Raw genomic sequence first — 20,166 nt, forward strand, 5'->3', positions numbered from 1 at the left:
TGTTATTGCTTTCTTTTGATTCACCTTTAACTCTCCAGTATTTTCTGTGTTCATAAGACTATGCACAAGCATATTTGTTTGGTGAAGGTCTAATAAGGAGATAAAGCTGTATATAATCCTATATATTTCTCCAAATGTGCTCTATCATATTCTTCCAGCTGATATTTGAATCCAAACTATCACATAGAGATGATTTTGGAAGTGCCTAGCACTAGAAAGAATTGTTCATTAGCTTCCAACAGGTTTGTAAAGCAACAATTCCCGTGCCAATGTCACATTTCAGTTGGTCCAAATTGTTTCCTGTCTGTATAATAGGTACAGATACTTCATACACATGGAGAAAAGAAAACTGGAATCAACCATGGCTCAGTTGTTTTGAAAGGGAATGCTATTTGTAAAATTGTCATTACTTGAATAAATAAATAAATAAATAAATAAATAAGGATGAATAACTAAATCATTAGAAAAGCCAGCTAAAAATGCTGATTCCTGTTCCCTGCATGAAACATACAGAAGCAGAGAATACGTGATCCTGCATCAAGGCAGAAAAAGGCAGTCTGGGATTCTAATCTATAATTAAGAAGTCATAGCACATCTTCAGCTGTGTAACAACTTTGGCCCTTAGGAGCTAAGAATAATACATGTAACAAATCGTAGTACACAAAGATATTCTAGACAGACTGCAAAGCTGTCTGTACTTTCAAATACCTGGCACATGTCAAATGTGGACAAAGTTTCCTTAAGAGGGAGTTCCAATTGAAAAAGAAAAAAGACAAAGCCCGAAATTAAAGCTTGAAGTCTCTTTCTGTAAAGTCTCCGCAGAAACACGCCATAGGATTTTTCCTATATCCTAGCCATTTCATTCAGCGTTGTGTTAGCAAATGACAGATGTACTTAAGAGTTTGGAAGACCAGGAACTGGCCTGCAACAAAGACCAGGAAGAAAGTAATAAAATATAGGCTAGTGGCCTAGTCTAATTTGTCACTTATAATTATACCATGTCAGGCAGTAACACCTTTTAAAAATTACCTTTCAGGCAAACATACATAGATAATTTTGTCAAAGGATCTAGAAGAATCTACATACCACCCATCCATGTATTAACACTAACACAGCCCACAGGAAGATACACAAATTCTCTGCCTAACTGCCATGGCAGCATAGCACGTGAGAATGACTGCAATGATTCCTTACCCTAGAATAGTCTCAAAATTAACCTAACTGTGTTCATAGACCTAGTACAACAACAATTCTACAGAGGCCATACCATCTTTCTGCCAGAGACAGAAGCACACAGGGCAGACAATGAGTTCGTGGCAGAGCATTTGGATGCAATATCATGCAGAAAGGGGAATATCTTGCTATTATACCAGCAGGCCTAAGAGATGCAGTAGTGTGCTTGCTCCCAAGTGCCAGAAATAAATATGGCCCATTGGAGGACTGATTCAAGTACAGAAAATGTATCCCTTATGTACAGATGCTGCTTGTCCACCGTTGCAGAGAACCACAGCAGGAATTTTATGTTTGAACATATGGACGAGTTAGTCATGCCCTATCTACTCAGAGAAACAAACAGAGCCAGGCTGGATAGCTTGCAGGGCAGAACAGCTTTTTTTTTCCTTGCAACCCAGTAAAAGCCCATGATGGTGGTACTGAATTTCTATTTTAATCAGTTAATAGAAATAGTTTCTGATTATCTGACCAACTGAGGGCTAGAGAGATGGAAAATTTTACCACATACTGTGCATTACTGAATGGACTGAGTCCTTTTCAGTTTTCCTCTAAAGACAAGAGTTCTGTATTTTTTCTAAAAGAAGACTCTATAGATTGCATATTTTTATGCAGAAACACACAATTTCAGTGTGCCCTGAGTTTTCACAGGTCAAAAGGAACAGATCAAATCCACTTGATAAAACATTGCAGAATGTTACATGCTGTGCACAGATATATGTGACCTTTTTCCTGGCTGGAGAGAATTAATTTTTGTGATACAACAAAGCTTGAGGAATGGATTCAGTACAACAGTGATAGCACTGCTAAACAAAAGGCTGACTTGTAAAGAAAAATTTTAAAAATAGTTGTCTATTATTCATGACATTTTAACTCATTTATGTCCTTTTCCATCAGCATAGTGCATGTATTTGATTATTCATCATGAACTAGTACTAGGAGCACTTTATGTGATACACTGACTTTCAAATGTGATAGCTCTAAACTTAGAGAGAGAATAAAGGCCATATAACCTGTTTCTTGCATATGTGTCAGGCTTAAAGTTCTCTTTTTTCTGGTTTGAAAGAGACTATTTCTAATATGGAAACTTCCATGAAAGTCTTAGGTTTTATTCATTTTCCTAGATAAGGTGCAGCGTAATATGAAGCCTACATTAAATTAAAATATGAAGGTATCTTGACATGACAGGGCTTTGAAAAATGTCAATAACAGATGTTGTACAGCTGACTGCTCTGCACGTCCACCTGACAAACCCTCTTCTGACCTGGAGCTTGTCTCTCAGGAGATTTCTCTGAACTAATGCTGACATTAATGTGCACCAAAAAAACATGTTCTCCTATTATGTTCTTATTCTACACTTATTAGCAGAGATTCTCCTGCTTTGCACCATAACTACTAAGAATTTATTTTGCTTAGACTCTCTGGCATTTATCAGGAATAATTTTGATATTATAAATAGGTTGGCAGAAACAAAAATTAGAAATAACAAAGGTTAAACTGATTTAATTTTTCATACCAGATTAGAGACAGATATCTATAAATGTGGATCTCCATTTAAAGTCAGAGGATCTCCATTTAAAGTCAGAGTATGTATCTCTGGCTCAATTCCTGAATGCAAGCCTTAATTTTTAATTCATCCAGAGTAGTATGCCTGAAGAGTGTAAAAATTTAATCAACTATTCCAGAAGCAGAAATCTCAAGACCCCCATATAGAAATCTGACAACACAGCAGGCCTCATTAATCTTGATACCAGGATTCTGCTGATAGCAAGCAGAAATAAAAAGCAAAGAAAAATAATCACAGATCTTTTCTTCTTTAATCATAGTCTTATCTTTTTTTTAAAAAAAATAAAATACCCTTTATTTTTAAGCATGACTCTTAAGTTCGGGCTTGGCCTCTCTTCTTTATAGACTCGTTTTATTGGTAACGTGAATAAAAGCAGCACAACAAATTTCAACCATCCTCATCAAGTTCTGCAAGGCCCCTTCAGGGCCTTTTCTGTCCTAGTTCCCCCCGTTCGTAGACATTTTCCTATCTTTTAGGTTTTGGGTAGATCTAATTAGACACTTGCTAGCACAACTCCATTCTATTCAGCTCAAGTTTCTGGTACCATAGCTATCACCATAATCTCTGAACATGTCATCAGTGATCACTTGGAAATTTAAATATAGAGTCAGAGTTTTAGTCTTAGTATAACTGAAGAGTCCTGGATTCACTGCTGCAGTCTCAGAGCACATCACACTGTTACAAACACTCCTCACATCACTGTGTTACAAACTCTCTTCCCATCTACCAATGAACTAGAAAACCATGCATTGTCCATCATTAGTAAACATATATTTTCCACCAGTTATTGACATTTAGTCATCTCAAAGAAAAAGTTACTTAATGAGTTTTAACAGCTTTCCCATCTTTAATACATACAGATCTCACTACTTTGCTCTGTGTAAGGTACATAAGGTCACGAATCCATCCCCTCAGTGCAACAACAAGTGAAACAACTTTGCAATATGAAAAATGTTATAATGTCAGTGTACTCTACCTAAAATAAAAAAATAAAAATGGTAAGACATATCATTGCAGGCATTTAAAATTTAAAAAAATATATTTTCAGGTTTTTACTCTGGCAAACTTTAATATAATTCTTAATAAACAGAAGTTCTGCATCACACCTAAAATATCTGTTTCAAAAACAGATACAATCAAAATCATAATTGGCATTGTCAAATTAACTGAGCTGGGGCGCTGTCATAATCAGTTCCTGTAAATACTCTGAAGTTAAAACAATGTCATTTTGACTACTGTACTCCTGTGAATAGATTTAATGAACATGAACATTTGAGCAAAAGAAATTTTAGTGAGAATATCCATGAGTGGATTCCACACTGCAAAACAAGCCAAAGGCAGAAAAAAAATTAATATTCTTTTATATTTAATTGTACAATTCAATGTTTGTTTACTTTCAGGGTTATACATATTTAAGCTTCAGGGTACAGGGAATTGCTTTTCATCAACAGAACATGTAATTCTGAGTTTTACGACAAACAAACAGACCATTCAAAATAATTACACATGGTTGATTTTGATATCAGACTATTTCATGATCTGTGCCTAGATGAAGTTCAATGGATTATTTCAATACTTAAAGGGGGCTTGCAAGAAAGATGGGGAGAAACTGTTCAGCAGTTGTGTTAGGGTCTGTTGTGATAGGACAAGGGGTAAGGTTGTAAAATAAAAGAGGGTAAATTCAGACTAGATATGAGGAAGATATTTTTCACGATGAGGCTGATGAAACAAAGGAACAGGTTGCCCAGAGAGGCAGTAAATGTCCTATGCCCGTAAACATTCAAGGTCAGGTTGGATGGGGCTCTGAGTAACCTGATATATTTGATGCTGACCCTGCTCATTGCAAGGGTGGTTGGAAAAGATGACCTTTAAATGTCCCTTTCAACCCCCAAATTTCTGTGATTCTATGATTTAGCTAGCTCCAGCTATAAATCAGTATAAATAAAATGGGGATTCATTTTCCTTTGTAATTTCAGTTCTAGAGCCAGTTCTCATGAGATGATTAGTTTTTCCTGCGGGTACTGGACATCCTAAGCTCTTGCTGATTCCAGGAAGTGTTTCGGTTTGACCATTTTCGAAGGCACAGACCCCTCACATTTGTGAACGTCTCAGCACAGCAGCAAATTGCTAAAACCTACAGGAACCTGGCTTACTAATAGCTTTACATCCGTGTGTGTCTCTGTCACTTTAAGCCTTCAGAACCATATTTAGTTTTTTATGTTTTATGTTACATCTCATTCAGAGAGTTGGGAAATGGTGTGTTTCAGTGAAGTTTGCCTTTCAATTCTAAGACCTTGAGAGCCGCCTAGTGGAGGTCCTTTGTCTGAATCCCCAAATTCACCAAAGTCGCCTTTCTGTCCCATTATCACATCCCTCATTACTGTCACTCCCGACACTGTTCTTATAGCTGAACACCACATAAGGACTTCAACTGGATTTCACATTTGTCTTTTTTTACAGAAATGTGAATCGCTTTCTAAGATATAAAACTGGTTTTAAAAAAGTAAGGTAGAATTGGAATTAAGTGTTGATTTCCCACTCTGACAAAAATCTTTTCTAACAGCACAGATCTCAGCATTAGACAACCTAATCAGGTAATGACCAGTACTAACAAGGAACTTAGTTCTGTAGACCCAAGTCTGAAAAGAATTAGAAAATACACAAGAAGACAACGACACACTATATATTATTAACATAAAACATCATTATAATTCAAAACGCACCAAAACCTACCAAATTATGCAACCATAAACTAAACAAAAATGCAATGACAAAAAAAAATCATATCATTTCAGATAGTTATCTTTTTTCCTCTTATTTTGCCTAGGACACATTAAATTAATGATCATGAGATGCAAAACTATGAGGGACATGCACTGATGTATCACTGAGGTATCAGGCAGAGTAGCAGTTATTCTAATGTGTGTGTATATAAAGTCTGTAATGTAGAAAGCTGTAAATCAGACTATTTCTCTGATGTTTTCTTTTCATCTATCTATTATTACTTTACACATGGATGTTAACTAAAGATGAAAACCTAAATCAACCCTGTTTAAAGTCAGTCTGGACTTCAGGAGTAAAATCTGATGTATATGTGTATGTGTATTACTTGGATCTAAGTGACAGGAGTGGGAACTTCCTACTTTTTCAAGACTGTAATAACATAAGGCTGAGCATTAGGAGAGCATCTGTTGCTCAGTAAAAGCCAAGAAAGAAGGATGTGGGAGCTTGTGAGTCAGGGATGTTTCCAAAGCTTAGAAAGAGAAATGTTAGGCTGGATCTACAAAGCACATTGTGAGCACAGTTGTCATGCCAGAAGGACAGGATATCATTCAGAGGGACCTGGACAAGCTGGAGAAGTGGGCCTGTGTGAACCTCATGAGGTTCAACAGGGCCAAATGCAAAGTCCTGCACTTGGGTCAGGGCAATCCCTGATTTCAGTATGTGATGGAGGATGACATGATTGAGAGCAGCCCTGCAGAGAAGGACTTGGGGGTCCTGATTGATGAGAAGCTCAACGTGAGCCGGCAATGTGTGCTCACAGCCCAGAAGGCCAACCGTATCCTGGGCTGCATCAAAAGAAGCATGGCCAGCATGTTGAGGATCGTGATTCTTCCCCTTTACTCTGCTCTCATGTGACTCCACCTGGAGTACTGTGTTCAGTTCTGTAATCCCCAGCATAAGAAGGATATGGAACTGTTGGAACAGGTCCAGGGGAGGGCTACAAAGATGATCAGAGGGCTGGAGCATCTCTGCCATGAGGATAGGCAGAGAGAGTTGGAGTTGTTCAGCTTGGAAAAGTCTCCAGGGAGACCTTATAGCAACCTTCCAGTACCTGAAAGGGCCTACAAGAAAGCTGTGGAGGGACTTTTTATAAGGGCATGTAGTGGTAGGGTTGGGGGGGAATGGCAATAAATCGGAGAGGGGAAGATTTAGATTAGACATTAGGAAGAAATTCTTCACAATGAGGGTGGTGGGACACTGGAACAGCAAGCGGTGGGTGCCTCATGCCTGGAATTGTTCAAAGCCAGGTTGGAGGGGACACCTCTAGTGGGATATGTCCCTGCCCATGCAGGGGGTTGGAACTACATGATAGAATCATAGAATGGCTAGGTTGGAAAAGACCTTTGAGATCATTGAGTCCAATTGTACCTGTCCACTACTAAATCATATCCCTAAGCACTTAACCTACCTTTCTAATATACCTCCAGGGATGGTGACTCAACCACCTCCTTGGGCAGCCTCTGCCTGTGTCTGCCAGATAACTTTCTCAGTGAAGAAATTTTTCCTAATGTCCAATCTGAACCCTCCCCTGGTGCAACTTGAGGTCATTCCCTCTCATCCAATAGCCTAGCACTTGGGAGAAGAGACCAACACCCACATCGCTACAACCTCCTTTCAGGTAGTTGTAGACAGTGATAAGTTCTCCCCTCAGCCTCCATTTCTCCAGGCTAAACACCATCAGTTCTCTCAGCTGCTCCTTATAAAACTTGTTCTCCAGCCCCTTCACCAGCTTTGTTGCTTTTCTCTTGACATGCTCCCGGACCTCAATATCTTTCCTGCAGTGAGGGGCCCAAAACTGAACACAGTAGTCAAGCTGTGGCCTCACCAATTCCAAGTACAGGGGCACAATGAGTTCCCTGGTTCTGCTGGCCACACTGTTTCTGGTACAGGCCAAGATGCTATTGGCCTTCTTGGCCACACGAGCACACTGCTGACTCATATTCAGCCAGCCATCAATCAACACACCCATGTCCTTCTCCTCCAGGCAGCTTTCTAGCCATAAGGTCTTTAAGGTCCCTTCCAACACAAACCATTCTATGATTCTATGATTCTACTGGCGTCACAGACATGGACAGATCCAGCAACAACACAATGTGGTTTATGTATTATGGCTCTGGTGGGACAACAAACATGTCACACAATTCCTGTGAGGAACTAAGACATGCCTATAAAGAGCCACAGTGGGACTGGAGGCAAGTCAAAGAACTGAGAAAGACCTGGAAGAGGAAACTACAGAAGTAAAGTCAAAGAGTTGGAGATCTGCAACAAATGAGAAAGACTCGTCTGAGATAAGGCACGCTTCTTAAACAGTAACCTCTAGGCCTCCATGGCTGAAGTGTTATCTTATGATAAATAATAATTCTTCATCGTATGATGGAGAAATGAGTTTCTGCAAAGAAATAAACTCGCAGTTTACACACATTCTCCTTGAGAGTAACAGAGTTTGCAGGTACCACGGAGTGCCTCAAGTTACTGCAAGGAGCTTGGCTTATTATGGCACTGTTCTAGTTTTCCAACTGAAAAGTCAGAAAGAAACTGACTTCAAAAAAAACCCAAAACAAATGAACAAAAAAAAATCAAAACACCAAGGCACACAATGGTATAAGAGTGAAATAATATCTTAAAGAAAAGTCATTTTTTCCCAAATCTAGTATCCACACTGAACTGATTTCAACATCACTTCTAAAACACAAAAAACTCCACCCAGCATCTGAAAACAAATATACAAACAGAGACGAGGAGGTGAAAATGCCTGTTTTTCATTTGGAAACCTCAAACAGCTGTCAAAACAGAGATGAGACAGCAAATGGTAAAAAGGTGGAATAAGTGCAGCAAAGAAGCAGAATTAACAATACCATCTTACCCAGAGAGAGAAGGACAAGAAGAGTGAAAAGGCATATACACTTCCATCAAGATACTCGTTTCCTCTTAGAGGTTTGCATGTCAAATCAAGATAGCAATAAAAAACCTATTCCAGGAGTGGTTCACAAAAAAAAAAAAAAAAGCGTTCCTTGAGAAAGGAACACTTTTTCTGTTCTCTTAGCATGTAACATCCTGCACAGTGACCAATGTCTTCCCAGGCATGTCAAGCAATCCCATTTTAAATCATATATATATTTATTTATTACACATTCAGCTAGTATGTTCTGAGAAAAAACAACCAACCAACAACGTGTATACGGACAAGTATATACCTAGGCAGAACAGAACTGGAAAATACAAAACAACTAATGAAAAAAACCCAAAGCAACAAAGCTCATTTCTTAACCAGATACCATGGGATGACCTCACAAAACACTGCATCTGACATAGATTATTATTGCCATTTACCGTGAGATTACAGTTTAATAAGCACGGCAATATCTCATTAAGAGAAATCCTTTGAAGCTTCTGGTCTTTCAGCTGCTGGTAATTGTAAGAAATTATGGAGCAAAAATACAAAATCCAGTGTCTTATACAGCATGCTAAAGCTTATACAGGATATTTAGTAGTTTAAAATATTTTGCTTTGTAGATAACTTATCCCTGTTTTAAGATGAAGGAATGAAATTATATATCTATATCCTATCTTCTAATTATGCTTTCTGGACAGTAGGCTTTAATATTTTGTTTAGGGTATTTTATTTGTTTAGGTGGTCTCAATTCAAACAGAAATAAGGTTCCTCTGAAACTAACAAACTGTACTGTTCATCTAGTGAAGCTGAGAAATTGTCTGTAATTATTAAAAATTCAGACACAACTTATAAGATCCCTTTGTAAGGAAAATCTTTCAGTAAGGAGTTCTGCTATGACTGATGCTCTCACATACTCCATTAAAATTCTCCAGAGAGACTACTGCCTCATTTTAGAAGGCAACCTAGACCACAAACTGCAGTGAAAAAGAATATTAAAAGGCATAAAGTTAAGTTGCTGCTTCATACTACCTTAAGACAGGAGTTGCAGTTAAAACTCAAGCCAAGCATGTTCCAAACTGCAGGCAAAACATGACAGATTTTGTTTTACACAGTTGTATGATTTCTCCCTCCACTTAATGAAGAAATTAACCTACTGAATTCCGTAGTCTTCATCTCCTGATCATTACACTAGATTATTGTGATGGACGTACTAAACTCTGAGAACAAGTCTGAAAGATTCCAGGTTCACATAGGAGATAAGAAAAAGGTTTGTTTTCCTATGTTCTTCCCCAGTGTTGAAGCTGATTATTTTGTTCAAGATATTCCATGGGACATAATGAAGGAAGACTATACACTTCCTACCTAGGGTGTCTATTCTCAGTGTATTCCTTCGAGTGTACGACACATCAAGTAGGCATGCTTTCCACCCTCCCATACAGAAGTTAGGGAGTAAAGTCAAATGACATTGGAATGGAAAACCAAGTATGAGCCTTTCTGCGCAATCCTGATTTTGCCTGTAAATAGAAATTGGAAAATTGTTTAGAACACTTAGGATATCATAATATTGAAAGAAATAAATACTTATCTGTGAGCTTCTGTGAAATTTGCCTGTAAAGCATGATAACTGTAAAGCATGATAAAATTAAGCAAGTGGAGGTAAAAATCTGCCTGTCATGACACATTTTCATGGATTTTGTCACAAGTCCCATGCTTACCTACAAGACAGCCAGAAAGAAAAGGAAAGCTGTGTAAATGTGAGGGGGAAAAAAAAACACAGAGAAAGAAAAACAGAGGAAAAAAGTGAAGAGGAGGAGAGTTCTGAGAAAAGAAAACAGAGACATCCAGTTTGGCTTCAGATACAAAGGGAGCATTCTAATATCCTAACACATGGTTTTCTAGTGAATACGATGTTAGCATAGCCTTGTATATTCCCAGACAAGACATTCAGTCATGGAATGTATGAAAAAGAATAAATAAAAACTACCTCAAAATCAACAGACGCATGTAAATTAATTATGACTCATTTTTATGCCATCCTAAGTAGAATTATTATTGTGAAAGAAGAGATCTATCAAGGCCTTCATTAAATTAACACAGAACTGTGTTAAGGATATTGCTTTTGGCCGGAAAAATGTTGGCAAGAGAAGAGGGGAAAGGGAATGAAAAAGATACATTTTTTTTAATATCATTTTATCATGGTCTTCAGTCCTGCTGTTAATAGGTGGAATATTGGAAGTGAAAGCAATTGTTTAGATTTCGTAACAGCTGTGGTTGTTGAAACATCTACAGACATTATGCACCAGATCTTCCTGTGAAAGCATGACCAGTGCTCTGCTGACTTTGAACCCATGCAGATTTACATCAAGTACGTACTGCACAGTGTTGGTCACATGAGAAACCCGATGGGAGAAGGAAGGAGGGAAAATAAATTATTTTTATTTGTGTTTAATAAAACCTGGCCTACAGGCTTTATGTGAGTCAGTACTGAACAGCTGGGATTGATCATAGGATCACAAACTGGAAAGCAGTCATCTGGCTTCTAGAAATAAACACATTCAGTTCCTTTTCCACAACTTTATTTTTTTAATGACAAACTGCAACAGCCATTTTAAGTCTTTTTAATACTTGCAGCCACAGTATTTTTAACTTCCTAGTAATTTTTAGTATCACTTTTTCACATCGCAGCATCGGACCACTGTTAAATTTCATTGAACCCTGGACTGGCAGTAGCTTTTTGGATTGCCCTCCACATACACACATGTACAATTAATTCATTACTATTTTGCTTCAAAATTTTATGAAACAATGGTAGTCTTGCAACTCCGATTTTTGCTAGTTCCATTCCTCACAAGCATCATGGGAGCAGCACAATATATGATGCAAGACGCAGCACTGATGAACTACATTGACCGGCGTCTCCTGTCCTTAGAGGTACGTGCTAGCTGTATCATTCTGTAACACTGCTTAACTGAAAAGGGGTTTGAAAAAGAATGAATGGTCTATGTCTGTGAACACAGAACAGTTTGTATGATAAACAGTATCAGGAAGATAAATTTCCAGCTTTTTCTAATAAATAAGTAAAATTGTAGCTAAACCTTTAGCTATAATGATTCCTAATTACCACATCATTATTTATCACAGGATATCATATCAGAATGTTCTATTTTTATTTTGTTATGACTTATAATTTTTTACAACACCAGTGACTTTAGCTAATTACGCAAATGTTTATAGCACTGTCACATTCTGTCATAGGGAACAGTATAAACATATTGTCACCGGTAGAAATGCTGTCAAGTATTAACAAGGAGACTGAAATTTATCAGGTATTTTTCCTATGTACAGATGAACCTACCTGGAAGAGTAGTTTAAGATACATCTATGTAAACCAGCAGTGTATCTGCATTTTAACTAGGAGGTGAAATAATGCCCTTACAGCTGGCAGATTGAACTAGGTATTTGCTTTCAATTAATTATTTAAAAGGACCGGTACCTGCTTCTTTTTCTGCAGTAAAAAAACTACCAGAAGTGCAAAATACCTTTTCAGTATTGGCATGCTGTATTCATACATAGTTTATCTTAAATCATTAACATGTCCTTGGCTCCTGACTTGCCTTGGCAGTTTTAGAGAGGCTTTAACTTGCCCCATATCAAATTCCCTTTTTGTGCAAAGCTCTCACTGGTTTTAAATTCACAACACAGAAATAACCAAAGGATTAAGCCTAGTATTTTGTTTCCATTGTGTAGACTGAGATTTGAATTTTCTTAGCCAGTACAAGAATAACTTCATATGGTAATTTCTATTCATTTGGCACAAATCAAAAGTTATATGATTTCACTTGTGGAATCAGGTGCAAGAGGTACCAAACAGAGAACAGGACAAAGCTGAGGCAGATATTGAAGTGAACCCTTGAAAATACCTAAAAGGAAGGATTTTTAGAAAGTAATCACCCAACTTCCTGGGGACTTATGGTCAAGTATAGTTAGGGGGAGGGCATACAAAAATACACCTTGCAAAACAAACTAACCAACTACTGCCGCCAAGATTATGTGGAACACCTGCATACTGCACTAGTCATTTAGTAAACTCTGACATCCTCTATTAAACGACCACCTTAAAAACAAAAAACCTGAAATCTCTGCACAAAGCACCAAATCATAAACACCAATCCAGCACCTAGATCTACTATGATTGTGTGTTTGAACTTAAATATTGGCCCAATTTACTCATCTTCTCAAAGTGGAAGTAGGGCTTCTATTTACTTTTAAAGATGTTGACAATTTAAATCTAGGTGTAAAGAAATATCTGTATTTTTTTTTTAAATACAGCAAAAAATTTGACAAAAATTAAAAACATATCTTCACAAACACATGTCAATATTTCCATTTTCCGTTTTAAAAGGATGAAAAATATCCACACTAAATGCTGTCTTAGTCAGACAAGGTGTATTTATGTGAAATATGAAATGTGAAATGTGAAATATGAAATGTGAAATGTTTGTAGATTTCCTGCAGAAAACTTGTTGAGACTGCTTTACCAGTGGTCCTACAGGACAAGATCTGAAAAGTTTCTGGAAAGCAAGTAATCATGTGCCCTTCAGTATCTCTAGCTGTTTCTACCGGAGTACTTTTCCCTCTTCAGGCAGTATCTGGTTGCCACTAGCCACATCAAGAAGAAAAATCTGTATTTTTGCCAGAACAATGAATGCTAGTGACACCAAATACGTCCTATTCATGTAGATATACAGCAATACACTATTGGTTTAAAAGAGATGCAGGCAGGGGTGCTGGAAAGCAGGGAATATACACCTATATTCATGATTTTCTTCCTTTGTTCTAACTCAAGAAGAGGCTGGAAAAATGCAACCAAGACATACTGGATTATGTGGAAGAATTCCGAGACTTTTCAAAGATGGTACTGTCACGCCTAGCAGGACTGAACAGTTATAAGACTGAGGTTAAAAGTGAAGTAGAGAGCTTGCTAACAAGAGTTGAACGGGCACAAAGGGACATCGACTATATTGGATCTGTCAGAGATTCTAATACATGTATAGAAGTACATGAAGACCTGGTGAAACAGCAGCTATTTGAAGAAGCAGAAGAAAAAAAGAAACTTAAACTCATGCTTAATGCAAGTAAGAACTGCTTATTTTTCAGAACTTTGATCTGAATGAGCCTGTCTTCTAGCCAGTGCATGTATGCTGATACAGGGGCAACAGATTTTCCTGAGTTACGTGAATTACGCGGGTAACTGCATGAGGTTCTGGCTGTACAAATACTAGACTTAAAAATAAAAGCCAACACAACAACAAAATCCGTATAGGAGAGGGAGGGAAGAAAGTACAATTCAAACATTTATTTTGCAAATTACCATACATCAAATTGATTCTTTGGAATATGCTTTTTATTATAAAGTAATGTAAAAAGCCTTTGAAGTTATGCAAAGTCCCAGAAAAAATGCCAGTGCATTTCAGAGTATTGCAGCTATACCAAGCAATTTATGGTGGTCTTTTTTTTTTTTGGAGTATGCAGGGTTCAAAATGTCAACTCAGAAGTGAACTCACAAGTTGATAAAAAGACTTAATTCACTTCTACAATTTGCATCAGTTTTTCTGTCCTCTTCTGTTATTCTTTCACTCCCTCTCCTCTCCATGTACTTTATCAAGAGAGCACGTTGGCTTAGCTGCAAGCAAAGCTCAGATCTGAATTGAAAACTAAGCGTTAAGGTACTTAGTATGAAAAGTACATACACAACCTATACTTTTATAAAAACAAATTAATTTTTTTTAATATAGTTATAAGTATGTTTACCTTAAGAAAGTTGAGTTAGAGATGTAAATTACATATTCTACATATACTTGAGGTCGACATTTTCATTCAAGTAGTCATTTTCATTCAAAAGAAGAAATGAAAAAAAAAAGAGAAATATAAACTACCATGTTTTAAAAAGCCAGGTAATAGACGTTTAGCATCATCAATCATACAATTTCACTAACTTCAGCAGAATGAGAGAGATTTAATTTTACAAACAGGTTTACAATTTATTCCTTAAACTTTGGCAGCAACAAAACTTTATTCCTTAAACTTTGGCAGCTGACCAGATTTGTTGCTGGTTTTGGTTTCAGTTCACACAGAGCTGAAACAAAAATTAAATCAAGTAGAATCACTGTTCTTACATGTAGTAATTGATACCTAGTCCTACTTTGAGTGGCAAATGGGAAATTATCATTTGCATATTTTGGAGTATGATAAGAAATGTTGATCTTTGAAGATATCATTGTGGAGTATGTCGAAAAACTTTGGTAAACTTTCTGTTCACTGTGAATGTCTCAGTTTCTCAGTCTTCCTGCAAGCTGTTATGAAAGCCAAAGTAAGTTAAAAAGCTTCTCTCAAGAAGAGAGACACTGTTCATAGATTTCATGCAGTAATTTGGTTATTTCTTCAGAAGAGGAAGATGTTGCTAAGGCTGCCTAGGTATTTTGACTAGTTTCAAGTTTCTAGAATCTATCTAATCAATAAACTTTAGTTTTGGAAAAGCTATTGTGACTTACTCAGGGAAGATGCATCCAGAATCAGAAGTTCCAACAAAATAATCCAATGCTATAACAGCAACAGCCAAATGCTTTGGTTAGAGGTATCAGTACACACAAATGACAGAAAGATTTCTACAGGCAACTGCAATCTTCCCACTGACTTCAATAGGTTCATATCAGAGCAAATAAGGTGGCAGGTTTTTGCTCTCTCCATTTCATCTACTGCCAGAATTTCCTACTTTAGGGCTTTGTTTTTCTGTTTACTAAAATGGCTGCACTTCACTAAAGGCAATTCTTTAAACTTCAAATAGTGTCTCTTGTAATTTATGACTGTCTTTGGTAAACAAGCTTATTAATATGCTTTGCAATACAGTTATTCCTGGAAAGGATGGTCCTTGATAGAGATCCTGGGATCTAAATGCCTGAGTCCTCCCAGTCTTGGTGCTTTTTGGTCTTAAATATCTGTGCAAAGTACATACAAAAGTAATTAAGCCAAACCTATGACTCACTCTCTGCTGGTGCAATTTTATTCCTGTAATGAGGCAAACAGTTGTGTAATCCCACCAGACATGCTTCTAGCATAAGGATTGATAACACAGACATTGCACCAGTTGATTTAATGACCACCTTAATGTATGGGCGTTCCCAATTTTGTGATCATAGTATCTGTTCTAATTCCTTCATGCTGTAGGTGTTCCCCATTTGGGGAAGGTAACCCAAGGCTAACAGGGGCTAAGATGACTCCTGAAAGAAAAATACTAATACACATGGCATATGAGGAAAATGGATTTTAATTTGTATGCCTTCAATAAGAAATAAATTTGATTATTTTACTGTGTTGATCTAAAACAGAAGTCACTTCTCTGGCGTGAAAATCATAGTCCTGTAAAAGAACTGACAAGACTAATCAGAGAATCACTAACTCTGCCCTTGGTCTCCTCTCAGGTACACAAATAGAATACCTCTAGGATAACACTAGTCTAATAGAGCAGACAACAACATGCTGTGTAGCTGAAGCTTTGCAGTTTCCTTATCAGGAGATGCTGAATATATCATACAAAATTAACTTCAACACTGCTTACCACAACCACACTCCTGACACCCTTACTGACACATTAACTGTGGCCTTATAGTTAGACTGAAAGGAAACTCAGTAATTCAAAGAAAGGAAACTAGAAAATTCACAGATATTCTAATCTTTTTTTTTTTTGCCTTTGGATGTTTCCTTGCAGGTTGTGACCACATGCTTGCAGGTATTAAGTCCCTAAAGGTAGTTAAGAAGACTGGAGATAAGCACGGCTCTTGGATGAAAGATTCTGGCAAAAAGCATGCAAAGATTTATTTATTAAATGGTTCTGTAAATAATGTTATTTTGGAGTTTGCGAATATCATGGCATTCATGGAAAGCAATCATACACTAAAAGCTCGCAGAATCACCTTGCCATTTCCCTGGGAAGGAACTGGTCACATTGTATATCAGGGTTTCCTGTTCTATCATAGACATGGCTCCTTAAATGAGATTATTAAATTCAATATCCAGAAAAGAAAAATAACTGACCAAATGCAACTGCCAGGGGCTGGAAGGATTCCTGCCTATCAGCTTTCTCCATCTACAAAAATAGATCTTGCTGTTGATGAGCAAGGGCTCTGGGCAATTCACGCAGAACCAGAGACTGGAGGAAACATTGTAATTACTAAAATCAACCACATAACCATGTCAGTAGAGCACACATGGGACACACCATGCAATAGCAAGGGTGCTGAAGCAGCTTTTATGGCGTGCAACACAATCTATGTTGTGTACAATTTTCCCAGTGGAGGCACTTCTCGTGTACAATGTGTTTATGATGTTCTGGATGCCGTAAACACTTACGAAATCCCAGTATTGTATTTTCCAAAACGTCAGGGTAGCCATTCTGCTATACATTACAATCCTAAAGAAAAGCAACTCTTTGCCTGGGGTGATGGATCCCAGATCATTTACAAGCTTCACACAAAGCAAAAAGTTTAGAATCTTTAGTATAATTCCAAACATACTTAAAACCTACCAGTTGCATGTCAACATGGTCGTTAAAGTGTATTAAAATTACATTATTCCCATCTGTTAAAACTTTCATCTATTTCACATAAATTTAGGCTTACATACCGCAGTTATCTTAAACTTCTGTGCAATTAAGGATATGTGAAGAATCCATTACTATGAATTACTCGATGATTAAATAGCACAGAATGTACAACCACACACAGAAATTAGTCTTAAAGATTAAAGTTAATTTAAAAAAATATAAGAATTCAGCTCTGACATGTTCTCTTCCTATCAAATACATGTATTCTTCCTCAGTGCCATGGAAATCAAGTCAAAAGTCTTTCCTGCCCAACATGTATTACCTGACAACCTTCACTACTATGAAGATCACTGTAGAAAGCCCTCTCGTAAACATTAAAATCACATGCTTCTAAGGTTACTATTTATAAGTTTTAACAGGCAATTGTATTACAAAGCATAAGAGTACGTACGTGGTTTATTTTTAATGAATAATTCCTAATCACTGAACTTCTAGAATGTTTCCATGGAATTTCCACATTTTTGTTATCCGTATAGCTGTACAGTCTACTTTGATCCTGTTAATACATTAGCTACAGTTAAACATTCATTTTTATCAGCTTTAATTTGACACCTTTCAATTTCTTTCAGTTTATCACTTCTCGTGTGTCAGAAGGCGTGTTCAGAGGTGATCCCTTCTGTACCATACTCTATTTTTAAATGGTTTACATATCACTCTTTGATTTTTCCTTTGTTATAAGTCTTTCAACATCTCTTTCAGTGTCTAGTTATGAAGCACTTTCTCAAAACTTCGAATCTCTTCCATTGCTCATAGTGAGATCTTATTGTATCCTCTGACTCCAGCAAAATACCTGTACAGAAAAGGTGCCCTGAGGAGCACAACAGTGTGAGTGAGGGCATGGCGCTGGTCAGTTCTGAGTTTGTGAATAATAAACTCCAGGCAAATAAAAAAAACACATTGTTGTTTCAAAAATAATATTAACTTTTACTACACTTCTGCTTGTGAAACACAGGTACTTGATGCAGATTTCAGATTTTAATGACAGCTGCATTTCTGTTCAATAACAAAAAAAATTCACTCCACAAAAAAAAACTATGCTTGAAAAGCAACTCACAGCTGTTTCTACATAAAGTCTGTTTTGTTCTTCACACTGAAAGAACTGTTGTTCTGTTTTAAAATAGCTTCAACAGAACAGCCAGACATCAGGGAATTATTTTGAAAAGGGGTTCCAGCATACAACTAAGACTGTACAGACTGCTGGATTGCAATAGTGCTGCTCAGCTTTTAGCGAAAGAAACTATATCATTCTAAGCACCTTAAAGACTATAGCATTACTTCTGTGTTACAGAAGCCATAGGAAGCACAGTTAAAGACATTCTCAGGCTGAAAGTAGGGTGAGCTGGCACTGATTTCCTCTGTGACCATGGGTCAAAGGCATATTCCACTATTTGGCCTTTAATTCCTTATCAGTAAAATAACAGACAGAGAAATACAGCACAGTATTAGCCACCTTTGGAATGCATTAAGATCTTTTACTGCAAAAGGATTTGTAATTTTCTATACTTCACAAATAAAGGCTTTTGATGTAAATATGTATTGAGTCTGCTCTATAGAAAAGACATTCTTGGAATTGCTACACTCTACACTATTATACAACAGAGAAAGTCTGCATTATTATGCTATATAGACATTTCAATGAGTAATCCTCAGAAGTTCAGGCAGGATCCTCTCTGAACCTTGCTGTCCTGGAAACCAAGCATCGTAATGAATTAAAGGTACTGCTTAGTTTTGATAAAAGGAAAGGCTTTTATATGGATGAGCTTTGCTAGATTATTTCAGACTGTACAAAATGTGAAAGAAATGAAAAGAAAATACAATAACAGTTTTCATGAATCTCAAAGCTGAGTTTCAGTAACATGGGGAGGGCAAATGTTCAAAATGTATATGAACAATCAAACAATTTGAAGATGTTAATCCTGATACTGATTTGTTGGCAAGCCATTTACATACACACAGAAGAGGGCAAGAACAGAAGAGGCATCGTTGAATTAGCCTGTGTAATTCAAATCTCAACACCACCACCTTTCAGTTTTTCCTCATAGGAGAATTGTTCCATCCCTCTAATCATTTTTGTGGTCCTCCTCTGGACACACTCCAACAGGTCCATGTCTTTCTTGCGCTGAGGACTCCAGAGATGGACATAATACTCCAAGTGGAGTATTACCAGAGTGGAACAGAGAAGCAGAATCACTGCACTACTTTTGATGCAGCCCAAGATATGGATGGCTTTCTGTACTGTGAGCACACACTGCCAGCTCATGTCCAGTTTTTCCCTGACCAGTACCCCCAAGTCATACTCCATAGAGCTGCTCTCAATGTCTTCATCGCCTATTGATACGGGGGGGTTGCCCCAACCCAGGTGCAGGACCTTGCACTCGGTCTTGTGGAATCTCATGAGGTTCACATGGGCCCACTTCTCAAGCTTGGGTGCTGAGGCTCCCTGTCCTGGGGATCACTCCCCTGTGCCCTTCTGCTGCCCTCCACCTCTCCTTGTGTGCCTGGGCTCCAGCCCTTTTCTCATCCCATCCCTGGGCTCTCCTGGACGAGATGGCAGCAAAGGTGTTCCAGGAGGGTCAGGGATCCTCAGTGACCCCCTAATGACCCAGCTCCCTGACGGTGGTGGAGCCCCTTGTGCCCAACAGTGGCTGAGAGGAGGCAAAGCACCCAGACATCCTGCTGGCAGGAAAGGGAGGTGCAGCTGACCTGCATGAGGTCTCCCAGAACTCTGTAAAGGAATTGCCAACTGCCAAGTGTTGCACAGACCCTTTTTCCCAATGTCCTGCCCCTAGAGCATTGTCAGGGATGCACTTTCCTCCGCACAGAGCTCTGAGAGAGGAGGGGAGGGCCTGCTGTCCTTTGACCTTTTGTACTGACTCACACAAGGAGCTGGAGATGGTAGCGGTTCTTCTCAGTCTGAGGGTCACCCTTGCCCTGTTTTCTAGTTTTAAGGACAAACTTTCTCACTGCTTCTTTTTTTTTTTTTTAATCCCTGGAGATATGTTCGGTGTTCTTCTCTAACACAAAATATGGTCT

At 37.8% G+C, this 20,166-nt stretch overlaps 1 protein-coding gene across 2 annotated transcripts; it reads left to right on the plus strand.

Moving 5' to 3' along the window:
- The first annotated feature begins 10,883 nt into the window (after nucleotides 1–10,883).
- On the plus strand, nucleotides 10,884–18,645 carry OLFML1 (olfactomedin like 1). 2 transcript variants are annotated; one of them, XM_054068340.1, is made up of 3 exons: nucleotides 10,884–11,405; nucleotides 13,324–13,609; nucleotides 16,240–18,645. In XM_054068340.1, the coding sequence occupies exons 1-3, from the start codon at nucleotides 11,280–11,282 to the stop codon at nucleotides 17,016–17,018; spliced, it is 1,191 nt and encodes a 396-aa protein (XP_053924315.1). In that variant the 5' UTR covers nucleotides 10,884–11,279; the 3' UTR covers nucleotides 17,019–18,645. The 2 variants fall into 2 exon arrangements, with proteins under 2 accessions (XP_053924315.1, XP_009562105.2); XM_009563810.2 differs by having other exon boundaries at nucleotides 10,890–11,405; nucleotides 13,321–13,609.
- The last annotated feature ends 1,521 nt before the right edge of the window (nucleotides 18,646–20,166 follow it).

This window comes from Cuculus canorus, chromosome 5, assembly GCF_017976375.1.
Source record: "Cuculus canorus isolate bCucCan1 chromosome 5, bCucCan1.pri, whole genome shotgun sequence".
Classification (NCBI taxonomy): Eukaryota; Metazoa; Chordata; class Aves; order Cuculiformes; family Cuculidae; genus Cuculus; species Cuculus canorus.